Source organism: Hevea brasiliensis, chromosome 1, assembly GCF_030052815.1.
Source record: "Hevea brasiliensis isolate MT/VB/25A 57/8 chromosome 1, ASM3005281v1, whole genome shotgun sequence".
In the NCBI taxonomy this organism is placed as follows: domain Eukaryota; kingdom Viridiplantae; phylum Streptophyta; class Magnoliopsida; order Malpighiales; family Euphorbiaceae; genus Hevea; species Hevea brasiliensis.
In genome coordinates, this window is record NC_079493.1 from 112,535,339 (window position 1) to 112,561,265 (window position 25,927).

At 31.4% G+C, this 25,927-nt stretch overlaps 2 protein-coding genes across 4 annotated transcripts; both read left to right on the forward strand.

Annotated features, from left to right (window-relative positions):
• The first annotated feature begins 4,573 nt into the window (after positions 1–4,573).
• Positions 4,574–15,199, forward strand: LOC110646726 (uncharacterized). The gene is made up of 15 exons (XM_058147576.1): positions 4,574–5,050; positions 5,671–5,765; positions 5,871–5,984; positions 7,089–7,193; positions 7,331–7,402; positions 9,680–9,792; positions 10,184–10,318; positions 11,253–11,321; positions 11,742–11,829; positions 11,918–11,989; positions 12,072–12,172; positions 12,671–12,788; positions 13,988–14,047; positions 14,131–14,241; positions 14,854–15,199. Exons 1-15 carry the CDS (start codon positions 4,951–4,953, stop codon positions 14,959–14,961), a joined length of 1,461 nt encoding a protein of 486 aa, XP_058003559.1. The 5' UTR covers positions 4,574–4,950; the 3' UTR covers positions 14,962–15,199.
• A 1,201-nt stretch (positions 15,200–16,400) lies between these two features.
• On the forward strand, positions 16,401–25,228 carry LOC110646723 (uncharacterized). 3 transcript variants are annotated; one of them, XM_058147579.1, is made up of 16 exons: positions 16,403–16,842; positions 17,828–17,922; positions 18,047–18,160; positions 18,368–18,472; positions 18,625–18,696; positions 20,014–20,126; positions 20,434–20,568; positions 21,468–21,536; positions 22,527–22,614; positions 22,756–22,827; positions 22,900–23,000; positions 23,693–23,810; positions 24,328–24,387; positions 24,495–24,605; positions 24,839–24,964; positions 25,040–25,228. In XM_058147579.1, the coding sequence occupies exons 1-15, from the start codon at positions 16,749–16,751 to the stop codon at positions 24,947–24,949; spliced, it is 1,458 nt and encodes a 485-aa protein (XP_058003562.1). In that variant the 5' UTR covers positions 16,403–16,748; the 3' UTR covers positions 24,950–24,964; positions 25,040–25,228. The 3 variants fall into 3 exon arrangements, 2 of the variants coding, with proteins under 2 accessions (XP_058003570.1, XP_058003562.1); XR_009149003.1 differs by lacking the exon at positions 25,040–25,228 and having other exon boundaries at positions 16,401–16,842; positions 23,693–23,769; positions 24,839–24,885; XM_058147587.1 differs by lacking the exons at positions 22,527–22,614; positions 22,756–22,827; positions 22,900–23,000 and having other exon boundaries at positions 16,401–16,842.
• The last annotated feature ends 699 nt before the right edge of the window (positions 25,229–25,927 follow it).

The following is a 25,927-nucleotide window of genomic DNA, read 5'->3' on the forward strand; positions in this document are numbered from 1 at the left end:
TTAATTGCCCATAGTATACCTAGACTTATTTATTTAGTTTGGATAAATTCGTATACCAATTAGGGACTACAGATAGCAGTACTGCCTACCGAGAAAATCATAAATTGACAATATATGTCTGGTATGATTATTCAACAGGCTATATACCTACTTACTAGCCATTGTGCCTATTTTATTTCTGGCTTTACAAGCCCGACAGCGGGCCTCGTGCCCGACAGCTGGCCTCATGCCTGACAGATGTATACTGGACAGACATATGGCTGTTTAACCAGTATACACCCGTGTATCCAGCTTTTATAATTTTTTATAGGTTTCTTAGGCATTGATAATAATTAATTAATACTGAATATACAATAAGTAAACATGAAAGATCCCGATAATGTTAATTGTTTCCAAAGAGCAATAAAAATGTAAAAGACCTAGAAATTATGATTTGTAAATATTATTTCAATTGTTAAATTATTGTTATTATAAATTCTTCACCACTAAGCATTATGCTTAGCGCGTTGGTTTTCCATCGCGTAGGTACTGAAGATCAGCAGCCGCCACAGTAGTATTCGGACAGAGTTCCAACCAGATCTGTCACCGACCAGAGTCACCTCACCAGTCTTTTTTATTTTGGTAGGGCCCATGTATAGACTAGTATTTTGGTTCATTATGTTTAGTCATGATGTAATTACTAGTTTATGATGTATTTCATTTTGGACTTGAAATGAAAACTTATAATTTATTATCTATGAATTTTCATATGAATGCAATAACTGACACTTCATTTTAAGATCTCATAAATAGTTGTGAATGATATGATAAAAGAGAATATGATATGGAAATATGTGAGATGACTATGAATATGTTAACAGGTGATAGTGGAACCCGCCAGATGCTAATAAAACAGAGGAGGATCTGTCCGAGTCTCCACAAAAATAATATTAAAAAAAAAAATTTACACATAAATTACCTGATTTAAATAACATTAAAATTTACAATAGACATGACAAGACAAGATAGGGTGCTCCGGCACCGAATGTGACACTTATTGCTCGGCTATACAATAGACGGGTAAGGGGCGTCACACCTCACCGGTTCACTTTGGGTAGGGCTCATGTATATTTAAATTTTGCATTTTGGATCACTGTACATAAGTAGATGTTGTAAATCATGTTGAGATATGTAATTAAATTTTGGATTGTAAATAATTATACATTATTGTATGTAATGTTATATGAATGAAATGAAAGTTTGTTTCTTGAAAATTGATATGAGCAATCTGAAATGGTGTGATGAAATGGGATAAAAAAAAATTATACACGTAAGATAATATAATTAAATAGCCAATTAAATTAAATTTGTGCACGATAAGAAAGGACAAGGTACTCCGGTACTGAATGTAGCACGCCTTGCTCGGCTACACTGTAGATGGGTGAGAGGTGTTACAGGAGATGATCCGACTACAGCTAGTCTGACTGGATAGGAGAAAATTGGCCGGCACCATTCACCTATACATATACATTGACCTATATCAATTAACTGACAGAATTAACCAATTAATTTAATCTATAAAAACAATAATAAATTCTAAGGTATTGCCGAAATTTCAATAGAGTTTTCCTTGTAACTAGACCTAACTCCCTGCATGAAAATTCAACAAAATGCAACACACAGGGCCTCAGGCCCATAATAGCAATAACATCATACGACCTCTCCTGGACCCGTCAAACCAGACAATACTCAAGTGACTACACAAAATAATTATTTAAAAATTTAGGGTTTTACAAGGAAGAAGGTTAAATTTAGGAGTGTAAAAACAAAAACAATCATATCCCTTAACCTCAATTTTGAAGGTAAAAAAATATCAAAATTTGAAGGCTAGAGAGAGTAAGGATTACCCTTTCTTTCGAAAGGCAAACACACACACACGGAGTATACTTTTGGGCTCCCACATCGGTTGTGGATGCGTGTGTGCGTGGGTTTATAGGCATGTGCTAAGGCTTCATCCAATCAGCAATTGCTTGGGTGTGAGTTTTAGTAAAGTAACTCCTATATTCCCATGTGCATATGTTTGCCTTTCGAAAAAAAGAAACAAGTAGGCCTTGAGCTGGTTGTGGTTTGGCCGGTGTGGTCTAGTTGAGGTCCCACGTGTGGCGTACCCAGGATAGAGCCTTCGGGCTCCCATATCGGTTGTGCGTGGGTTTATAGGCATGTGCTAAAGCTCCACACAGTCAGCAATTGTCTGAGTGTAAGTAAGGAATACTCTTACTCTTATTCTCCATTCTTTTATTTACCCTTTTTTTCACTATCATTTAAATAGATAAAAAAGTTTTAATTTTTTAACAATAATATATTATTATTATTATCATTATTTAAAAAAAAAAAATCTTTCAGATTCCTCAAAATCAGCAACTGCATTACTAAATTATCTTTGATATTGTAAGATTTGGACGAACAAATAGACAATAGTAAGAAGAAAGAACTAATTGGATTGAAAAAGGAATCTGTAATTCCAATTCTCAGGCCTAAGCACATCATGGCCAACGTAATGGTATCTTTACGCCTCCTCCTCCTCTGTCTAATCTCTCTCGCGATCGGGTTTTTTTTTTAATTAATAAATTATTTTATTATAATCTCAAATTAGGGTTGCGTCCCTTTGCTGCTCACCACGCATTGGAGAGTTTTATTTCTCTATTTATTTTATTCTCATTGGATTTGTGGTTTTAATTTGAGTTTGTTGAATTTCGATTCTCATTTGTTTCTTATCTGATTTTAAATTTTTATTTATTGATTTATTAATTTGTAGTTTCAATTAATTTTGAGTGATTTTATAATTATATTTAATTATATTTTGTTATGACCATTCAAAAAAGCAATAGTTTTGGATTGGATACTGGAATTTCATATCGTGAGAATGGTTCTGTTATCAGTTACGAACGTAAAAATTTACTTAGAGAGCTTAATTAAAATATGTCATTTGATGACATACCAGAGTCTTGATAATGATATTGATGTAGTCGCTTCATAGCTATTAAAATAAAAATAATTAATAAATATAGTGAAAAAAATACATATCTGAATTTTTTTAATAAAATTATTTATTAAAAATTTAATAAAATTGTTATTAATTAAAAAATATATTAAATATTTAATATTATAAATTATTAAATTTAAAATATATTAATAACTTAAAGTTAAAAAGCTTATCTAATTTATCTTAAATATTTTTTTAACAATTATAAAAATAAATTTAATTAAAATTATAGATTAAATAAAAATAAATTGTATGGTTTCTAACTTAATGTGATAAATTTTTTTTCCTAATCTATAATACAGAAGAGATTCCAATAATAATAATGAGATTATGAGGAAAAACACTAAAATTTTAAACTGATGAAAAAAATATGAAAAATCTATGCTAGACTTTTCTTTGACGCACTAAAATTTTAAATTGATGAAAAAAATATGAAAAAATTATGCTAGACTTTTCTTTGACGATCTTATCTAATAATTTGAATTTTAAAGAACAGAATGACCGGTCCAATAATTTAAAATTTATTGAAAGAGAAAAATAATAAAATAGAAATAATGGAGAAGAAGAGGTTAAGAAACAATGATAATTTTATTGTTTATTTCTTGCAAAAGGGTTAATATAAAGTTGAAATTAATTGACTATTTTATTAATAAAATAAAATTTAAGAGGTTTAATTATTTTATATTAAAAATAAAGTTAAAGGCATTTTAATATTTTTATTATAACTAATGGTAAATTAGATAAAGGTATCAATATGTATATGTTATAAAAAGTTATTGTTTGAATTGTTTAATTTTGAAAATACATATATTAAATTGTTGAATTTGTAAAAATTTAAAGATAAAATCATAATTTATCCTAAAAATATTAATTTTTTTAAAAAAAAACTATCACCATATTCTTAAAAAATTTTAAAATTTTAAAACTCATTACACGAGTTTTTTTTTTATTTTAGTTTTAAATAATATTTTATTATTTTAATGTATCATGTATTTAAATTTAACAGAATTCATTAAATAAAAATAGAAAATATTGAATTTAATTTAATCAAATCAAAATTTTGTTTAAAAATAAAATTCAACCTTCACCTAAAAGAGAGAACATATAAGAAGTGGGAGAACAAAGATGATAATGGTTTAAATATTTATAAGTATTTAATTTAATTGAATTTTAATAAAATAAATTTGTATAGTATAAAATTAAATTTGAAATCATTTTAAATTTAAAAAATATTACAAGTTTGAATTAAATTTAAGTTTTATTTATTAGGTATCAGGTATTTAAATTTATTTATATAAATAAATAAATATAAAATAAAATTTTTTATATAATATTTATAATTTTTATAAAATCATTAAAATTTTAAAATATAAATTATTAATAAAATTTTTTTATATTGTGGATAAGTTTTAATAAGTTTGTGACGAGTTTCGATACGGACGCATGTGCCGTGCCACTATGTTGAGTGGCTATTGGCTAATTGCAAGCTTTGGCTTACCTGACCGACAGAAAAATAAAATTAAGAAAATAAAAAAGGGTAAAATCTGAAAATGAATTTCCCTCCGAAGGGACGCAAAGGGCATAGTGAAAAGAGAGGGCCAGTAGCCGAGAAGAGCCGATGGAAAGAGAAGAAACTGTTGAATTAAAGCATAAATTAAATCTAATTAATCCAAATGCTGATGCCAAGGGAGAGTTACTGTTCAGACTTTCTCTGTCCTTTTGCCTTACCTGCTAAGCTTAATTTCTATTTCTGTTTCGTTTTGATTCCAATACAAAACCCTCCTCTTTTCTCTCTCGAATCTTCTTAGCTTCGCCTTCTCAATCACACCCACCCATATGTAGAAGATGATGCTTTCATTTATATAGACACTGCTGCAATTCAAATTCTGAGGAGAGGGAGCTGTTTTGGTTTAGATTTGGACGAAGAAATGGATAAGAGTAAGAAGAAAGAACTAATTCGATTGGAAAGGGAATCTGTAATTCCAATTCTCAAGCCTAAGCTCATCATGACATTGGCCAACCTCATTGGTATCTTATGCTTCCTCCTATCTTGTTTAATTTCTCTTACTATTGTGTTTTTTTATTAAATAAATGTTGCGTTGCTTTGTTGTTGTTACTTTATTGGCTTCTGTAAAGATACGGGTCTTCATTGTTTTTGAATTATACAATTTGGGTTTCTACTGTTTATTTGTATAATTGGTTCTTTCCTGCTTTTGAATTGGTTACTACCTTTAGCCTCTATGGTTTTTGTTCTTTTTTTTTTCTTTAATCTTGTTTTTCCTGCCCAATTTGTTCCTCCTAATCATATTCTGCATCATCCAGTCCTATCTGAATTTCCCAGTTCTACATTTTCTTTCCATGTTTATAAACTTCAGTGCATTCAGCCTTGGCATTGATTCTTCCCAGCTCATAACCTGGAAATTTGTGAAAATTACGTTGCTTGAATGGTGGTGATCTTGGCATTGGCAACTCGTTTTATCCCGTAGTAAGTTATGCAGGCAGTGAGCTTCACCCTTCCATTTTAGAAGGGAACAAGAAAACTTTACTTGGGAATTCTAAGAAAATTTATTTGTTGTTGCTGCTGTTCATGACTTAATGTATGCTTATGGGCTCAGTTTCTAACCTTGAGTTTTTTCAACATTTTGTAGAACATAGTTCTGACCGGGCTGAATTTCTAAAACTATGCAAGAGAGTTGAGTACACAATTCGAGCTTGGTATCTTCTGCAGTTTGAAGATTTGATGGTAGTCAATTTTTTTTTTTCCTTTTCTCGTTCTCTAGTGATTCTGTGGTGAAAATACTTCTTCCTCAGCATTGAAGTTTAAATGAAATACATAATGTCTTTGCAGCAACTATATTCCCTGTTTGACCCAGTAACTGGGGCTCAGAAATTGGAGCAGCAGAAACTATCTCCTGAAGAAATTGATGTGCTTGAACAGAATTTCCTAACATACTTATTTCAGGTATTATATCTGTTTACCATATGTATTATGTTCTAGGGTGGCCAAGTCTATACAAGAAGAAAAGAAGAAAAGCCATCATTAAATTGATAGTGAGGTGTTTTAATGGTTTCCTTATATTTAGGGATGCTAATGATCTTGCTTTTTATGAAACAACCTTAAATTTATGCTTGGGCTTAGTTTGACTAGGCTCATTTGTAGAACAAGAAGAATGAATCTAGCCTGGTACAACATTGTTTATATATGGCTCATGAGCCTAAACAAACCAAAGTCTTTCTTAATAACATAAGTTGTAAGTAAATAATTCAGATTTCTTCAAAAACTAAATTTTAACTAATGACCTTTTGATCAGTTCCTGAGGTCTCAAGTTCAAGTGAGCCAATTGACCCAAGGAAAAAAATCTATATGTACTTAAGTACTTAACAAAGTTTGTTTGTTTAAAAAAAATTGCATGAAAAAAGTGTAAACTTAAAGATTATGTTGTAAATACACATTACAAAATTGGAAAAATAAAATTTCTATATAATTTTCATTTATTGAACAATTATAAATGAGTATCTCCATGTATATTATAAACAAAAATGCATAGATCTGAATTCAAAACAAAATCACAGATAATGTCATATACAAGCTTGCTCACATACCCATAAACAAGCTGGCTCACTAGCATAGACGAGCCAAGTTTTGTTTAGCTTATGCTTGGCTCATTTGTTACCCAAGCCTTAAAAGGAAGCTCAGACTTGTCTCATTAATCACAATGAACAAGCTAGAATGATCTTTTGTTGAGCCAAATTTTGAGTAGCTCATGAGCAACTTGGCTTATTTGCAGCACTACTTATGTTTGAAAGCTAGAACAGTAGTGAAACTTCAAGTCTACACTAAATAGAAGAGAAGGAATTCCATTAGCTTCATAAGGTGTAGAGAAGATGCAAACTGAGCTAAAAACTAATCCTTTTATTCACAATAATTTTTGTAGTTACTAGTTAGCAGCTCTATATATATATATATATATATATATATATATATATATATATATATATATTCAAATTATTGGTATGCTGTTAGTAGATTTTTTTTTTTTTCTCAATTTTCTTACCTGTCATATAGGTGATGGATAAAAGCAACTTCAAGATAGCAACTAATGAGGAGATTGATGTTGCACTCTCAGGGCAGTATCTCTTAAACCTTCCCATCAAAGTAGATGAATCCAAGGTTTGTGGTCGTCATCACTTTGGGTTACATAATTGCTTGTTCTATTTAGTATTCTTATCATTGTATGTATTGTAAATCATGGTTATTTCATGTCTCAATATCAGTTTTTATTATCATTATTATTTTGCTGTATATAGCTCGACAAGGAGCTTTTTAAGAAGTATTTTGCTGAGCATCCTCGTGAAGATCTTCCTGACTTTGTTGATAAGGTATTGCTCTAAATTAATGTTCAAGACTGCTAGCTTTTTGAAAATCACTGTCTTTCTGGGGTATCAATTGTCACAAATGTTTCTTTTCTTTTATTTGGGAGAATAGATGGAGGGAAAAAAAGGAATATGAAGGCAATCAACTGAAAATATCTCTCATCTTTTAGTTGTTGCTTCCTTTTGCCACCTTAACATCCAGTTTGGTTCAAATGAATTAGAAATATAGAATTCATTTCACTTGAAAATGAATTCTTGTGTTTGGTATAATTTTATAATTGAAGTTCATTTATCCTTATTTCCTAAAATATTTTAAAAAAAAAAACTTTACTTCCTGAACATTATATTGGATAAAACGTATCCTTATTATATAATTTAAATTTGGTTATTTTTATTTTAAAACTATTCTTAATATAATAATGTTTTTTTTTGCAAGGAATAAGTATATTTTAATTATGCACAAATTATGTTTAATATTTAATTTCAAAATATTTATTCCATATATTGTGTGTTTGAGATAAAGAGTGTGAGAGACAGAGGTAAGAGAAAGAGAGAGAGAGAGAGAGAGAGAGAGAGAGATAAAAGAGAGACAAGGAGGGAGAGAGAGGGAGGGAGGTGAGAGAAAATGTGTGAGAAATACATAATATGATATGGGCATTTTGGTCCAAAAAAGTGATTGTTCTTAATTTTGTGAAATCCATTTCAAATTCCACCTATTTTGATAGGAATTGAGTTTAGTTATATTCAACTGAATTCGTGGAATTGAATTCAAAATTTTTTTCAAACCAAGGCAAAGATGCAAAACATGGAATTCAATTTATTTACCCAAAATTTTGTGGAATTCATTTGAACGAAGCAGGGAGTAAATATTTTGATTTTTTTTTTTCATATGTTTCCTTAAAAGATATTGCTTGCCTCTCTATGTCTCTGCAGCATGGGAAATAGTTGGATTTTAGCCCTTTGAGGAGTGCATTGATTATCTGTACTCTGTATTGTGATTTCTTATCGTTCTTGTTATATAATTTTGTTCAATATAGATACTATGACAACTCATTAGTGCACTTGGCACTAGAGGTTCCATTTTCCAAAGTGAATCTTGTTTGATAACACTTCATTGTAGATTAATAGTTCTTGTAAAAATATCAAACAACAACAACAACTAAGCTTTAATCCCAAACTAGGTGGGGCTTTTAAAAAATATCAAAACAAAAAGAAAGTTCTATATAGCAGAAGATATTTAATCTTTATGTGTCTGAATGAAGATGAAGGCTATTATTAAGGCTCAAAAGACAAGATGATGAATATTATCCTTATATTAAGGCTCAGAAGATAAGATGATGAATATTAAACTATATGATGGACAATTTTGCAGTGATAACAGGAAAGTCAGGATTTTGCTGCCCATGTATCATTATCATTTTCTTGCTTCCTGCTTCAATTAGTTTGATTTCTAACGACACTTAGTTTGATTTCTAATGACTAGCATTGTTAAACCTTGTCTATAATCCATACCAATTGACCTGGAAATCGTGTATTGATTGAGAGCAAACTTTATTACCAGAAATTCCTTGGTGCCTGTGTCCCCACATCTTGCCCTGTTCACTTCTTTGTAGGAAAAGTAGCTAGAATTTTTGGCAGTTATTGGTTCATTGGATAAACTATAACTCAAGGGTAAAGTTCTCTTAGTCTGTGAAGTGATAGGCCTCTGTTTAACTCTTCCACCCTTATACGAAGAGTGACCTTCCTTCTGAAATGCTAACTGTTGAAGCAAATATAAAAACTGTGCTGTCAGAAACAAAGCACTGCCATATTCAACAATGCCTCTCATTTTCCTGTCAACCTATTGATGAAATTTCAACGCATGGGATTGCTCTTTTTCATCTTGTTTATACTTCTTTTCACTGAACTGTTCATTTTCACTTTCGCTCTTTTAAGAAGATAATCGCTTTAATAAGGGGTTCAGTGTAAATTATGGAATTTTGCTCCTTGAATTTTCTCGATGACTTGAATTTTAACAATGAAGTATGCTTGCTGACTTGACATATGTTGTCCAATATGAATAAGCGTATTCCAAGACCTTGATGATGGTTCTATATTATTGTATGTGGTTTTTATTTAATCCATGTTCGTAATTGGAAGTGCAGGTCTTAAATTTTTTAAGTCAAGCACTTCATTTATGGTGATTGATTTTTTGAATCGCAAGCTTGCTTTAGGCTTGTCCTTTTTTGTTAGGTCTCTCTCTCTCTCTCTAGAAAGCTAATATCTTTTATGTTTAAATTTTAGTACGTTATTTTTCGACGTGGGATCGGAATGGATCGGACAACTGATTATTTTGTCATGGAGAAAGTGGACATGCTCATTGCACGTTTTTGGGCATATATTCTAAGAGTAACTCGGTAAGCATTTTTTGGCCCATAATGCGATAACATTAATTTGCTTGCAGGACAATATCATTTCACTGGACATATAATCCTGGGGAGTCCAGATAAAAAATAATTTGAATCTTTCTGTTGCCAAGTTTGCTTAATTGCTATTGAAACATGTTCAATGAAATTTAAAATCTCATATTTTCTTGACAATCTAATATTTGTCATCATGTGCACTGCTCATAAAACGCTTGCCCCTATGCAATTCTATGTTATTTGTGATTCCTGAAAGTGAAGTTGCTGGAACTTCAGGAATGAACTTTGATAGTAATTTCACCTCTCAATAGCTTTAATTTAACTTGTATTATGATTTATGCATTTAATTTTCGTTTTAACATTTCCAAGGTTGCGGTGCTTGCAGGTTAGAAAAACTTTTGCATAGAAGATCAAGTGGATGGCGTAAAAAAGATCCAAAAAAGAATGATGAAATTAACTCTGAAGTAGCTCAGGAAGACTTGTGTGTTGAACGAATTCGTCTTGAGAATATGGAACTAAGGTTGTATGTGGCATCTGAATGTTTTGGACTAAATGTTGTGTTTATCATTATGGCTTTTTAACAGGCCTGTGTACAATGTATGCATGCTTTATGTATGCTATTCTAAGCTGTTTGATGGCTGTCTCGCTTATTTTTGATACTCTGCATGAAATTTTCAAATTCTTTTTATAAATGAAATTTAACTTTTTACCACTTTTACTAGTAAATTTTGCTCAAAGTATCCTGAAATATTTGAACAAATACATTTTTCCAAATTTTTGAATAATTTTTTTGATTTGCTACATAACTTTCAGTGATTATTGCTTGATTTTGAATCTGTTCTATTTGTGATTGATTGAATAAAATATGTAGCAAAAAAGCTACTCTCTCACAAACATTTGTGTTTGAACATGTTCCTGCCTTCTCTGTCACATAAATGCACAAAATAATTTGGGAAAAAAAATCAGGAATAGATGATTAGGAGTGTTAGCTTCAACTTTTCTTTTTTTTTTTTTTAAAAAAAAATTAAAGGGTTTGAACAGTTTCATTGGGTTGAATACTAGTCACTTCACTGTTCACTGTTGCTATGAAGTGTATTTAATTTATGTATAATATACCATAGTTGAAGTGGCAACAATAGCCTGATTAGACTTAAGATTGGGAATCACAATTTCATTTGTCCAATAGTGGGCGTATAACTTGCAAAATTTAGAAGCTTGAAAAGTCTTGCACTGGACATATGCTTTCTTTTTTTTTTTTTTTTTTTTTTGGGCGGGTGGATGAGTTTTAATACTGCAAACTTTTATATTATTTATTCTTTTTTTGGGACAAACAAAGGTAAGAATTTTATCATGAATAGTTACAGGCATTGGTCAAACAAAGAATCAATTGAATTTGAATCTCTTATAATTAATTACTGCTGCTCAATGACATATTTCTGTTCTTTGTCCTTCAGTGTTAGGAATTTGCTAAGCAGTACTACAATTCAAGAACCTACATTTGATAGGATAATAGTTGTTTACAGGTATTGCTTATTTTCATTTATTTTTTAACTGTTGTTTTCTAAGTAATTTCATTGTGAACATGTCTAGCATGGTAATATATGCACAATTTGTTGTTCATTCTGAGCATAAGGCCATATTATTTTGATTGTCAAACTCTATTGACAAGATGCATGTAACTAGTGGTATTTTTGATGTGGAGGAATTGGTCCTTTTCACTTCAGGAAGTTAAGGGCTCGTTTGTTGGGTTTTATTGCATATTAGAAAGATCTACTTTGATGATCCTCTCATGAGCTATGGGATTTTAATTTTAAAAAAATTTCTTTTACACGGGGGGAATCATTGAACTTATTCTCTGAATCATTCTACAGTGAAGTTAATTATGAAATGATCTTATCATAATAATTAATTTACTGATACAAATAAGAATGATGACTTTCCAGGGGAGTGAGTACCAAGTCAAAAACAGAACGAGGAATATATGTGAAGCATTTCAAAAATATTCCAATGGCCGATATGGAAATAGTTCTTGTGAGATTTTGGCAATCCCTCTCTTTTCTCTTTTTCTTCTCGATCTACCAACTTTTGACCTGCTGTTGATACTTTTATGCCCTTACAGCCTGAAAAGAAAAATCCTGGTTTAACTCCAATGGACTGGGTCAAATTCTTGGGTACTGCCATAGTTGGGCTGGTGAGTTGTGTGTATGTAGTTTGTCTGTTCATTTTCCTTTTATTTTTCTGGTTCAAATGCACTTGGCTTGCCTTTGTTGCAGGTTGCTGTGAGTAGTTCAGTTGAAATGCCTAAGGCTGATCTCTGGGTCATTTTTGCTATACTTTCCACTGTGATTGGTTACTTTGCCAAGACATACTTCACGTTAAGTCTCTTTCTTTCTCTCTCTCTCTCTCTCTCTCTGGTGTGCATGCAGAGACACATTTTCTCCTTCCTGAATAGTTATAGATGCTGTTCAGCACCATTCACATTGCACATTGGTTGTGGGTATGAACAAATAGAAAACTGAAAAAAAAAAAAGAGAAATCTTTGTACAAAAAATTGACCTTATCAAGTGATTATTTCTTTTTTTATTACACTGAAAGATGTCAATTGCAATGTGTGTATTCCTTACCACATCTTCTTGTCTTATTGTGTTAATGAAATTAAAATTGCTACAGTATCTACGAAGAATTTTCTTGGTTGGTTCTAATGCTTTAAATTGAGAGTAAGTTGGTCAATTTGTTTCTAGAATTGCTAATTTTATCCTTTAATATTGTCATAGCTAGTTTGTCTCCTTTTTTACTGCTTTCTTCTGTTTCTCCCCCTATTTTCTTTTTTGGTGCTTACTGAAACTGTTAATATATCTTCAACAATCTGCAGGTTTCAGCAAAACTTGGCTGCATATCAGAACTTAATTACACAGTCCATGTACGACAAGCAGTTAGATAGTGGAAGGGGTACTCTTCTGCACCTGTGTGATGATGTGATTCAACAGGAAGTGAGTTTTGATATTATCTTTTCCATTTACCATCAAATATGTTCACTTTTTTATGACTGGCAATAATGGTTGATTCAGGAGACAGCTAGTCAGCTATGATTATTTGGAAAATTATACATCAACTATTTATTTTTTCACATGCATAGCATGTGTATCTTGTGTGATTTATTAACCCACAAATATATTTTTCTTTAACAATTGTATACTAAGACAATAAATCAATGTGTAAACTATAATTTTTTTTTTTTTAAATACTGGTTGTAAATGTGAAATATATAGTATGAATACAGATGGTAAAAGTAATTTAAAAGAATAAGAAAAAATATATTATTTTAGTAATTCTAACCTCATCTTCATCCAAAATTATATTAGTAATTCTAGCATAGTACATAAATTTGTGCAAAGTTATTGATTTCTCATTGATAGTATAAATAAGATCATACATAGGATTAGAATCATTATAGCTATAGGTTGTCACATTGTAATTTTTTTTTCTAAGTATTACGCTTAAACCAAGTATTTGTTGTCCTTCAAATGTTTCAGCACCCGTTTGTAGATTTTACTGAACAATTTGGTTCAAGAAATAAAATGTAGGATGCTTTATAATTTTGGTTAGATTTAAGAATAAGATGAAATTTAAAAGAAATAAATTTCCAGAATTTTCTCTATGCTTTGATACCATGTTAAGATTTAAGAATAAGAAGAAGAAAAAGAAAGATATGAAAGAAAGGAAGAGAAGGAAATAACTCGAAACTCTTCCTTTCTTTCCTTTCTTTCTTTTTCTTCTTCTTATTCTTAAATCTTAACAAATTCAACAAATTTGATTGTTTAAGCTTGGCATATAATTTTATTGTTAACATGAGAGGTTCCCAAATCCACAATTAAAAATGGTGCATTCACCATTGAATAAGCCCAATGAATTAATCAAAGTCCAAAATAAATAAATAAATAATATCCTGATGTCAATATAGTGCAGTAAAAGCTCTGGACTGACAATTGCCCACCCAATTGAAGGCAAAAAGTGTGCTTAATTAAAAATATTATAGATGGATAGATTAAAAATATGTTTCTTGTAATTAAGAAGTCATAGTAACATGTCAACACTTGATCATTTGAAAGGACTGACCTGATTCAGGATTGAAGCATGTCTTATATTTATTTATGTCTTTCCTGATGGTTAAATCAACTTGATATTTCAGGTCAAAGAGGTTCTTATCTCATTCTTCATATTGATGGAACAGGGCAAGGCTACAATGCAGGTGTGTATATCTGCTTGTCCTTTCTTTGTATTTGAAGTTCTTGTATGTTTACTTATATACAACTTTGAGATGATGTGAAATAGGATTTGGATCTGCGGTGTGAGGAATTAATTCAAGAAGAGTTTGGAGAGAGCTGTAATTTTGATGTGGATGATGCAGTTCAGAAGTTAGAGAAGTTGGGCATTGTTGCTCGGGTGAGAAACTGTATTACAATGTGCTGTTTTCTCTCTGCCAAAATGAGAATGTACTTATAGTTGCTTATAATTGTTATTGAAATGTTTCTTTAGGCATCCAAAAATGTCAAGTTAGATATCAGCTTCAAGTTGTTTTAAGATGAGTGCCTAACTGGTTTCGCGTGGCGTTTTACGTAGGACTATATTTGTTGAGTTGGACCATGTTGTCATCATTGGGCTAATAGTTATAAAGACACTCAAAGAGGCATTTGAGCCGGTACTTCATTTTTGTTGCATATTTCTTAGATTGGTACTTTTGGGGTTTCCCCTTCCTGAGGGGAGTATGCTAATGAAAGGCTTGTCTTAGGTTCAAGTGTAGGGTTTATGGGATGACAAGGAAATTATTGTCTATGACAAAACAAAAGGTTCATGTATTTGCGTGGAGCCCTAAAGACAGTTAGTGATTCACACTTTTCAGGGACTAGCACAAGTGAAAAGCTTGTTTGTTTGAATTTTGATTATGTTATCAGCTTAGAATGTAACATAGGCTTTGAACATTAGGAGTACTCTTTATGCAATGTTTTGCGTGTGATGTTTGTGTTTCATCTGTCTCTAAAATTTCTTTGAATGCAGGATACTCTTGGACGGTATTATTGTGTTGGCCTAAAACGTGCCAATGAGATTATTGGCACCACTACTGAAGAGCTTGTCCTCAAGGCAAAACAGGGTGTTAGCACTTGATGTTCTCTCGGGAAGGTTTGCTTACCGTCAACAGTTATCTGTAGTTGCAGCTGCGCCTGTGAGCACCGGCAGATGTCTGATGCGGTGGTTTACCTGATTGCTTCTTTATTCTATTTTCTACTTCAATAGTGTGTTAATATTGTAAATGCAGAACGCATATGAGAGGTGACTTGCATTGATGTTGATATTCTTCAGAAAATATTATGAGAACAATAATTTATCCTTTATTGTTTAATAATTTTGTCTTATATTCAATTCTAAGGAGATAATTATGGTGTAACAAAAAAATTTATTAAATTACATGTGTTAGGTATAGTAGTAAAGCCTACTGCGCTCCTAAAGAGAAATCAAATTTGATTCTTAAAGAAGACACGTTGAGAGGTATAGCTGCTAATTTCGAATGAATTAGTATATATATATAATGAAAAGTTCATTTAGGTATGAAGATGTGAAATTTTTTTTTTAAGTTGGTTGAATTATTATTTCATTTTGAGAGAAACTGATATAAATTCCTCTTTATATAGACAAAAGAAAGAGAAACAGGCAAACCAAAACAGAATATCTTCACATGATATAGTATATCCATTAACATGGCTAACACCATACTTAATTTTGGTATAGACATGAATTCAAAATCTCTAAAAGCATTATTTTTGAAAAATAAACTTAAAAGAAATTAAAACAGAATAGAATAAATATTTATTTTTATTTTTATTTTTATAAAATAAGAACTATAAAAATTTATCTAAACTTGATCTACATAATCTCAAGATAAAAATATGTACGTCAATTAATTTTACATATAAATCTTATCACATTATATGTGTTATGTTTTGAATTCACAACAATCATATTTAGATAATAATTTTTCAAAAATTACATTGTTTTCTTTCAAAATCAATAAGTAAAAAAAAAAAAAAAACCTTGTAAATGAGTTTTGTTATGAAAAAATGATAAATTACTATCAAATCCCTATACAATATGAAAATTAATTAATTAGCCCCTTTTATTAAAAATTAATTAAAATATCCCTTTATTATGTAAAATCAAATTATTCTGTTAGACTTTGTTGATAGATTCCGTTAATCGAAGATAAAATAATTAAAATATCCTTACTAGCAATACAAAAACAAGATAATAAAATTAAGGATAAATTACTATTAGGTTTCTTATTTTTATAAAATATTACTGTTTAGTCCTCATCTTATGAGGGTATTTTGGAAAGATGAGGATACTCTCTTTCTTCTTACAGATGGCACATACCATTGATTATTGGAATCTGTCTTGAAATTTGACTGGACAAAATATTGGGACATTATAATTGGGTTTTAGAAAAATATAGACTAATTGATTAATTTTGACATTATATAGGGACCTAATAGTAATTTACCAAAAGAAAAAACTCTGAAACAGATGTTGTTTCGCGCCGAAAATGAGGGGTTGTTGGGTAGACAGAAATGAAGTATATATTGAGGAGGCTTCTAAGAGACACCCAGAAATGGCTGGCTAGCAGGCTGTGTGCTGCATCTCCTTCAGAAATAGAGAAGAGAACCATTTGGCTTGTCAGCTAAGCATACAACAGTCACAAAATTCATTTCTCTTTCATCTTTCAATGGATTCCAAAAGAAAACCCTCTCCTTTCATCCCTCGAATCTTCTTGACTTCACCTACGAGTAATCGTTTCTTCCAATCATCTCCATTGCTTATATGTATATATATGCATGCAGCTGCAATTCAACCTTTGAGAATAGTCAATATTCGAATTGGAATTGCATTGAAGCTCAATAATGGAGAAAAAGCAGGAAGAAATTCGATTGGAGAAGGAAATTGTAATTCCAATTCTCAAATCACAGCTTATCAGGACCTTGACCGGCCGCATTGGTACAGCCTTTCTCCTTCCTCTTTCCCCACCTCACTTTTTCATTTTTTTTTTTAAATAAAATTTGTTGTGCATAATTGGATCATTTTAGATTTTGATCATTTTAAATAAATGGATTTCTCAGTTTTGCATTTTGTCTGTGTTTAAGATTAGAAGCCATGAAACTAATTCTTGTTGGAAATACCTGTCTCACATCGGAGATTTACAAAATGAAACTGCAAAATATAGATGATCATACATAGTTGAATGAATTCTACATTCGAAATCCAAAATATCACAATCAAAATATGTGGAATTTCCAAACTATTAACCTTTTATTCTTTCCCCTCAAAAAAAACTCATTTTTTGACCCTCATGTTCTCTTCCCTCACGAAACCCAGTATATTTTTATTTTTTTTTATACGACTTTGGGGCATTTTTTAACTTTAGAGAATAAGCCAAGATTTATCATTGATAGATATTATTTTTTCATTTTAAATTATTTAATTTACACAGTGATAGATATTATTTTAACGGTAATAACATACAAAATATGAATATATTGTGTATGTTAATAACAAAACACAAATACAAGAGTATTATGTTAAGTAAACTAAATATAATTATAAATTATTATTTGTTTTATAAGTTTGGTATGTTAAGGATATTTTACTTTAGGAAATATATGTAAACGAATTTTTAATTTTGCATTTATTACAAATATGATTTTTTAGAATTTAATTAATTAGTTTAGCAAACCAAATATTGAAATTCATTTACAAATAAATTCTGCATTTTGAATTCAACATGCCAAATGGAAAAGTATGTAATAACTGAATCAATCACTTGTATAAGCCCTGTTAATTGGATATAGGCAATCTTATTAGGAGAGAACAACTTCTTGTTCTTCTTCTTCTTCTTTTTCTTTATATAGATAATTTCAAGGTGGCTTAGTTTTGCTTCTTCTTGTATCCCTTAATGGAACTTGAGTTTTTCAATGTTCTGCAGGAGATCCTTCTGTTCGAGCTGAGTTTCTAAAGCTATGCAAGAGAGTTGAGTACACAATTCGAGCTTGGTACCATCTGCAGTTTGAAGATATGATGGTAATCAAGACCTTTTGGTCCCAATGACCTTTTCTTCTTAATCTGTAATATTTCCCTTTTTTTCTTTTCAAGATGTTTCTTTCTTACGGTTTTAACTTGAATTAAATAAATTTTGTGTTTGCAGTACCTTTATTCCCTCTTTGACCCTGATACTGGGGTTCAGAAGTTGGAGCAGCAAAACTTAACCCCTGACGAAATTGATATACTTGAACAGAATTTTCTAACATGCCTTTTTCAGGTATTATCAATTATTTATGTATGCACACACTTATGCGAAATATTGTGTTGGTGTGAATGTGAAATACCTAAAATTAAACCAAAACTAAGATAGAAACAAATCCACTATGCTTGCTGTAAATGAACAACCCAATCTACATAAATTTTTTCTCAAATTACCAGTATGCTGCTGCTATGGAATTTATAAATTGTCTTATCTGTTGAACAGGTGATGGATAAGAGTCACTTCAAAATAGCAACTGATGAGGAAATGGATATTGCACTTTCAGGGCAGTATCTTTTAAATCTTCCAATAACAGTTGATGATTCTAAGGTTTGTTAATATATGATTTATATGATTGCATTTTGTGGAGGTACATGCATATGTAAATATATATTTTAATTGTATATGTATTATCATTTGCTCTTTGAACTTGCTTAACTAATCTTCTTACTTTTATGCTTTTTTTTTTTGGGGGATCATAGCTTGACAAGGAACTTTTGACAAGCTACTTTGATAAGCACCATCATGAAAGGCTTCCTGACTTTGCTGATAAGGTATTGCACTAAATTTAGCATAAGAGACTGCTAGCTTTAGAAGATTTTTCAGCGGTGAGTGTATTTTGGTATAAATAGGGCACAGGTGTTTAATGGCTACTAGTTGCTTATCTGATGTATTTTGGTTATTGTTTATTTTAGCCTCCTAAATATTTTGCTTTCTTGTTACTTGGTGGTGTGGCATACCTTATGCTTGTGTTCTTTTCTGTTGGTTGCCTTTCCTTGCCTATGCAGCATGTGGAAAGGTCATCTCTTGGCCAAATTTCTGTGCAGTGCAACATTTATTTGTTTTCTTTACCTTACTATCATTTTATATTGCTGTGTAAATTTTATTTGATATGTGTTCTATTGCAACATTTTTATTTCTTTAATTATCAGCACTGAACACTAGGTTTCAGGTTCTAAGTAAATCTTTTTTTTCTTCTTCTTGATAAAAAATAATTTTCTTCTTGGACTTTATTTTTTCTAATTAAGATGGATTCAAACAAATTGTGAATTTGCACTGAGCTTTAAGTTAAAAAGAACAGTAAAATGATTGCTCTACTAACTCGAAGGTCTTCACTTGGATTTTGCGCACTAACACTCCTTTCTATCATTGCATCATTCAGAGATGGTCGAAAAGGAGTTTGCTGCCACACTTTTGCAAGTGTCAATGCTTAGCTGTCCAAAATCTTGTGGCTCCCTATTAAATAAAATCTTACATTGTTCTTGTTTATGTTGGCAAGTCACTGCTTTTTTGGCACTAAAACTTGTTTGCTAGATTTGCACAATGCAGAATCAGATGGAACCTGCACTTTTTGGGATGCGTCAGCATCTCCTAAGCTGATGAAGTAATAGGCTTCTTTTTAACTCTTATCAACACTTTCTGGAATGCAAATAGTCATGTCAGGTTCAAGGATAAGTTCCTTTGTACTTACATTTTTAGGATTTATAATCTTATTTTATGCTTTATTCATTATACATTACTTCTCAATTTGTTTTGTGCTTTGTGGAGGTAATGGCCTAATGATTGATTCAATAAAGATTTGGGACTTTGACCTTTTTTTTTTTGATATCCTGAATATTTACAAATAAATTGTTTATGCCTGACCGATAACTTGCAATCCATTACTGGATATGAATGACTCTTATATCCTAGGTTTCTTAGCCACACGGTCCTTACTAACTCAACTACTTCTCACTAATATGCTACTGAGTAACCGCATTTTTCATTAACGGAAATTTTGTGCAGTGAGTTTAACGTTCTCATTGGGTCCATCCCTTTAAATTATGGCTCTTCCTCTAGAGAACTAATCTGCCTCATGTTTGCATTCTTAGTACATTATCTTTCGACGAGGGATTGGAATTGATCGTACAACTGATTACTTTATCTTGGAGAAAGTGGACATTCTCATTGCACGTTTTTGGGCATTTCTTTTAAGAGTGACACGGTAAGCAGATTTTGGCCCATGATGCAAAAACTTGATTATAGGCTATGATTTGAAGGTCTTGAGGTTCCAAGTGGATGAAATGCTATTTGAGCTTGTTCAATGAAACTAAACATTATCATGTAGCTTGGCCTAACATAATCATTTACACTAAAGTTGCCAGATAAAAAAGATAATGTGTACTTTCAATGTTAATATCTGTCCAACTACACCGCACACCACCCCCCCCCCCCCCCCCAACAAAATAATAATAATGATGATGATGATGATGATGATGATGATGATGATTTCATTATTATGCTACTTGCAGGCTAGAAGAAATTTTGGCCAAAAGGTCACATGGACGACGCAAGAAAGTTCCAAGGAAGAATAATGAAAATAACCCTGCGGTAGATCAGGAATTTGAACTTGAAAAACGAATTCGTCTAGAAAATATGGAAATAAGGTTGTGCATATTATCTGAATGCTTATGGTTATTATTTATTTATACAGTGAACAATTTTTATTTTTTGTGACTCTATATACATGAAGTCTAAAAGCACAAATTGTGTCACTCTACCCAATTGGGTTGATGTCTTAACCATTTCTTGATGATTAAGCTTGAAATTTGTTGATATTTACAAATAGATGAATTTCACTATTTATCCCTTAAACCATCTTTCAGCATCTTGAGATTTTTGCATAACACATTAAATGTTTGTGGAAATTTTGAAGTTCATTTCTATATCAATCACTAACACTTTTTGTTATGTTGAACTAATCTTCGTATAAATTTACTCCAATTTGTCTCTTATGATTCATTTGTTCAATTTATATTTTTACTATTCCTTGATCCTGATATTATCAACAGGTAGTTAAATCCAATGTAGACAAAACTAATCTCTCTTCTCTCTTATGCATGTGGGTGCATGCGCAGGAGTGCCTCCACTAGCTTTTTTGAATGAGGCTTTAGATCTCTTCATTGCCTTAAATACAGTCACCTTAATTATGAATTGCAATGAAGTTCAGTTATATATAATCTAGTCAAAGTCAAAACAGCAATCTGTTTAGTGAAGAATTTGCAATTTCAAATTTGGTTAGTCCAGAAAATGGAATTTAGCTTGAAAAGTTAAGAAACTTGAGAACCTTGAAAGAGAGGGAAGTGATAGGCTGGGCGTGACCATGCAATCATTTATTTATACCGAAAGAAAAATGACAATCACAGTGAACAGTCATTGGCATGCATTAAACACACAAACAACCCTCCTAAATGTCTTTAAATTTTGTTTGCATGTGTTGAACCAGTTGCGAACTTATGATTATTGCCACATATTGATATATCTATTCCTGCTCTGTGTTCTCAAGTATTAGTAATTTGCTGAGCAAGACTACAATACAGGAGCCTGCCTTTGAAAGGATAATAGTAGTATACAGGTACTGCTTATTTTCATTTGCTTTTGAATTATTATTTTGTGAGTAGTGTTATAGTGAAAAATGTATTGCGTGATTTCATACATATTTTTGGTAGAAGATTGAGCATATTTTGTAGGACAGATTTAGATGGAAAACTGCCTGCTAGTTTTATAGGAAAAAAAATATCAAACAATTGATGAGTTTGAGGGTAAAGATTTAAGCAAGAAGGGAGATTAGGGTATGGCCTATGAGTTTGAATTAGAGCTGATTAAATTTAGAATAGAAGAGAAATTGCTGGCTATCATGAAGCTGTGAACCTACCCGAAGTACTGTCACAACAGAGGGAATGGAGGAGATGAGATATAATCGGGGAGATAAACTAGGCACGCAGGCCTTCCAAACTAAATCAAAATCCTCAAAACGTTTCATTATCATAAATCTGACAAAATAACTAGCTACTTTTAGAGACTCATGAATAACTAATTATTGTCATATGTGGATTAGTAATCTCAAACTAGAAAAATTCTAGCTAACACTATACAGGAAACAAAATTTTAAATAAGAAAACCCTATATTTCCTAAACAGGAAGATCCTAAGTATGAATTACGTAACACTACTAAATAGAAACATTTACAAAAAATCCAAAATTTCATAATTAAGAATTGAGATGAAATAATCCCTAAATCTGTTTTTGTGCTTGACTGCATAATTCCAGTAATTGTTGCATGGTATTCACAAGATTCCTGTAATCTATAGTTTCATTGTCTGAAGGAATCACTCTTTTTCAATTAAAGAAGTTGAGAAGCACCATGATGTCTGATTTATTTCATATTACTAGAAAAAAGCTCTTTTGGTTGATGATCTCATGAACTATAAGTTCTTTATTTATTAATTTATTTGAGGGATAAGGGGAGTGGAAGTACAACATGCTTAATTCATTTTATTCTGAAACTAATTTTGAGAAGATGATAACAAAATTTTGACGCAAAGGAAGAATGTTGGTTTACCAGGAAAGCAAGTACCAAAACAAAAAAGGAACGAGGAATCTATGTGAAGCAGTTCCAAGAAATTCCAATGGCTGATATGGAAATAGTTCTTGTGAGACTTTAGCTGCTGCTGCTGCCCTTTCTCTCTCCTTCTCTCTCTCTCTCTCTCTCTCTCATTTATAACATTTTGCAGCCTCCCTTTTGCTTTGATGTTAAGATACAAAATGACCTGATGTTGAAACTTTTATGGCAGCCTGAAAAGAAGAATCCTGGGTTAACTCCAGTGGACTGGGTTTGGTTCCTGGGTTCTGCTATACTTGGGCTGGTGAGTGTTTTGAGAAGTAGGTTTTTTCCCCCATTTCTTCCGAATGCGCTTAGCATGCCCTTTTTTTCACAGGTTGCTGTAATTAACTCACTTGGAGTGCCTATGGCAGATCTTTGGGTCCTTTTTGCCGTCATTTCTACAGTGATTGGTTACTTTGCTAAGATATACTTCACGTAGAGCCTCTCTTCCCTAAATAGCTAATTTTCCATGCAATGCATACCACTGTATATTGCATGTTGGTTAGGCATATGATAAGAACGATGAGAAAATCTTTATGCAACGAATTTTCCTGGGCAGGTGATTTATATTTTGTTACTGTATAATGTGGATCACATTGTGCCTATACATCTGGTACAGAATTCCTAGCTGCACATGCTATGGTGCTGTTCGTATTTTGCTGTTATTATTTTTGGGCTGAATGCATAAATTAACCCCTGACCTTTACCAAAAAAGTCTAGTGGCACTTCTCAACTTTAAAAACGCTCCATCTCACCTCTGAACATTCATAATTTAACAATTTAAGAAGGTCAAGTATATAAATTAACCCCCTGCCTTTACCAGAAAAGCTTGGTGGTACCCTCAACTAGTTCAATATCTCCTTCAATTTGGGTGCTGACTAGGATTGTAAGGTTCACTTAATTTCACTTTTTAAAAGTTGAGGTGCGAGAAGAAGCGTTTTTAAAGATAAAGTGCTATTAGACTTTTCAGGTAAAGATTAGGGGTTAAAATATGCTTTTGGCCTTATTTCTACATCTGATTTATGGCTATATACATTTTCCTAGTCTAGTTCTTTCTTTCCTTTGTCTTTATACCTTTCTTCCCCCTTGATTACTGATGTAGCTATTATTTCTTCAACTACCTGCAGGTATCAGCAGAGCTTGGCTACATATCAGTACCTAATTACACATTTCTTGTATGACAAACAACTAGATAGTGGAAGGGGTACGCTTCTTCACCTGTGTGACAATGTCATTCAACAGGAAGTGAGTTTCAGTTTATCAGACGACCTATATTATGCCTACAATTATTGTGCTTATTAAAGAGTAGTTATAAATATCCACAAACTATAATTAACTAGACAATTGGACTGGATATTCAAATAGAAATTGAGATAAGCCACTTTAGAAGAGTTTAATTACTACTTTTCTTAAGAGAAAACAGGTTGTTGATTTCATGCAACGATAAGCAAGAGACTGTCATCTGTCCACTGATATCATGTCACATGATTAGGTTAAATAGGTCGATTTCATTATTTCATATAACTTCATGTGACAGTATAGCCTAGTGCATATGCTTAATTTGAGATTGCAAGCATCTTTGTGCGTGCTCGTGTGTGTGTGTGTGTGTATACATGCTTAATATGTGCAGCATTATCTGTATAATGTACATAGATGTACTTGTCCATATTCACATATTTGGAAGGTTTTACCTGGCCTGGGATTCAGGAAAGTTGTATTTAATGATGTACTGCCTGATGGTTAAATCAATTTATTATTTCAGGTCAAAGAAGTTATCATTGCATACTTTATATTGATGGTACAGGGAAAAGCCGCGAGGGAGGTATGCATCAGCTCTCACCCTATCTATTTTCTTTTGTCCCGAGTGCTGGAGAATATGATGAGAATCCCTTGTAGCATTAATTATAACCTTATGATAATGTGAAATAGGATTTGGATAAGCGTTGTGAACACCTAATCAAAACAGAGTTTGGCAAGAGCTGTAATTTTGATGTGGATGATGCAGTCCAAAAATTAGAGAAGCTGGGTATCATTGCACAGGTGAGAACCTATTTTCTCATTTATAAAATTCAGTAGATCAATATTAAAATGAAGTTTTATGTGAAGCTAAATTGAAAGTATATCCTATCTTTTATTTATCATTGTTGCTGATATCATTCTTCACAGGAATCACTTGAAGGAGATTATGGGTTAAGTTGTCAACTTTAATTGCAAATTTTTTTTGACTGTTGTGTGTTTATACATTCTTTCTAATCAAGTGCTTTTGAACATAGGATCTCCTCGGACAGTATAGTTGCGTTAATATAACACGCGCTAATGAAATTATTGGCACCACAACTGAGGAGCGTGTCCTTGATGTGAAACAGGGCAATGCCAAGCCTTGATGTTGCCTGCGGAAGGTGAGCTTCTTCTCTACGTATCTGCGGTTAATTTGATTCTTTGCAGAATCTGATATCCTAAACCTTGATCTGCAGCTGACATTTCCTGGGTTGCCAAGTTTTACTTGACTGCTTTCTGTGCTGTTTTATACTTCTGTTCTCTCTGCTAAAATATGTAAATCTTTAACTCATGTGGCTTTGCTGTGTCCCAAGAAATAGGATGGAACTTTGTGATGTAATCTAGTTTTGAAAAAATAAAATAAAAATTCTCGTATCTATTCTGTATTTTATTTTGGCAAAAATAATGATCCTCTGTTTTCTTATGGTTGTTCTGTATTTCTCCTTGAATTATATAGTTGGAATCCATATAATGTGAATGAGACTATATATATACATTGAGCGTATTTAATAATTTTTTTAAAATAAATTATAAAATATATCTAATTTATTAAAAAAAAATACACTGCACACTTAAAAAAAAAATTCTCCTTAAATTATTGGAGGATGGAAACAATGAAGATGTATACGCATCAAGAGTAATTAATAATTTCTCTTTTGTTAAATAAAATATAATTGCACTTGGTTTATTAAAGGATAGTGAATTGCACATTAAAAGAAATTCTCTTAAAATTGTGAAGGGTAACATCATTGTAACTGATGTTTGTTTTTAGATAAATTATAAAATATATTTAGTATATTAAAAAATAATGCATCGTAAACTTTAAAAAAAAAATCCTCCTTAATTATGGTATATATATATATAAATAGAGAGAGAGAGAGGTGTGGATTAGCAAACAATAAATGGGCAGACTTTCAAATATTCATTAATAAATTATAATTTTAATACATTTTTATTTTCATATTTTGGAAATTTTTACAAGCGAAATCTTAACTCTTTATAGTTATCAATAATAGGTTAATAATATTTCATCAAAATTATGAGGTGTCAAGTAAAATGTAATAAAAGAATAATAGACAAATAAT

Coding starts and splice junctions, on each gene's coding strand:
- LOC110646726 (XM_058147576.1), top strand. CDS start 4,951: ATGGATAAGAGTAAGAAGAAAGAACTAATTCGATTGGAAAGGGAATCT. Junction 9,793..10,183: donor TATATTCTAAGAGTAACTCG/GTAAGCATTTTT, acceptor CGGTGCTTGCAG/GTTAGAAAAACTTTTGCATA. Junction 12,789..13,987: donor ATGATGTGATTCAACAGGAA/GTGAGTTTTGAT, acceptor TTGATATTTCAG/GTCAAAGAGGTTCTTATCTC.
- LOC110646723 (XM_058147579.1), top strand. CDS start 16,749: ATGGAGAAAAAGCAGGAAGAAATTCGATTGGAGAAGGAAATTGTAATT. Junction 16,843..17,827: donor GACCTTGACCGGCCGCATTG/GTACAGCCTTTC, acceptor AATGTTCTGCAG/GAGATCCTTCTGTTCGAGCT. Junction 23,001..23,692: donor TTTGCTAAGATATACTTCAC/GTAGAGCCTCTC, acceptor AACTACCTGCAG/GTATCAGCAGAGCTTGGCTA.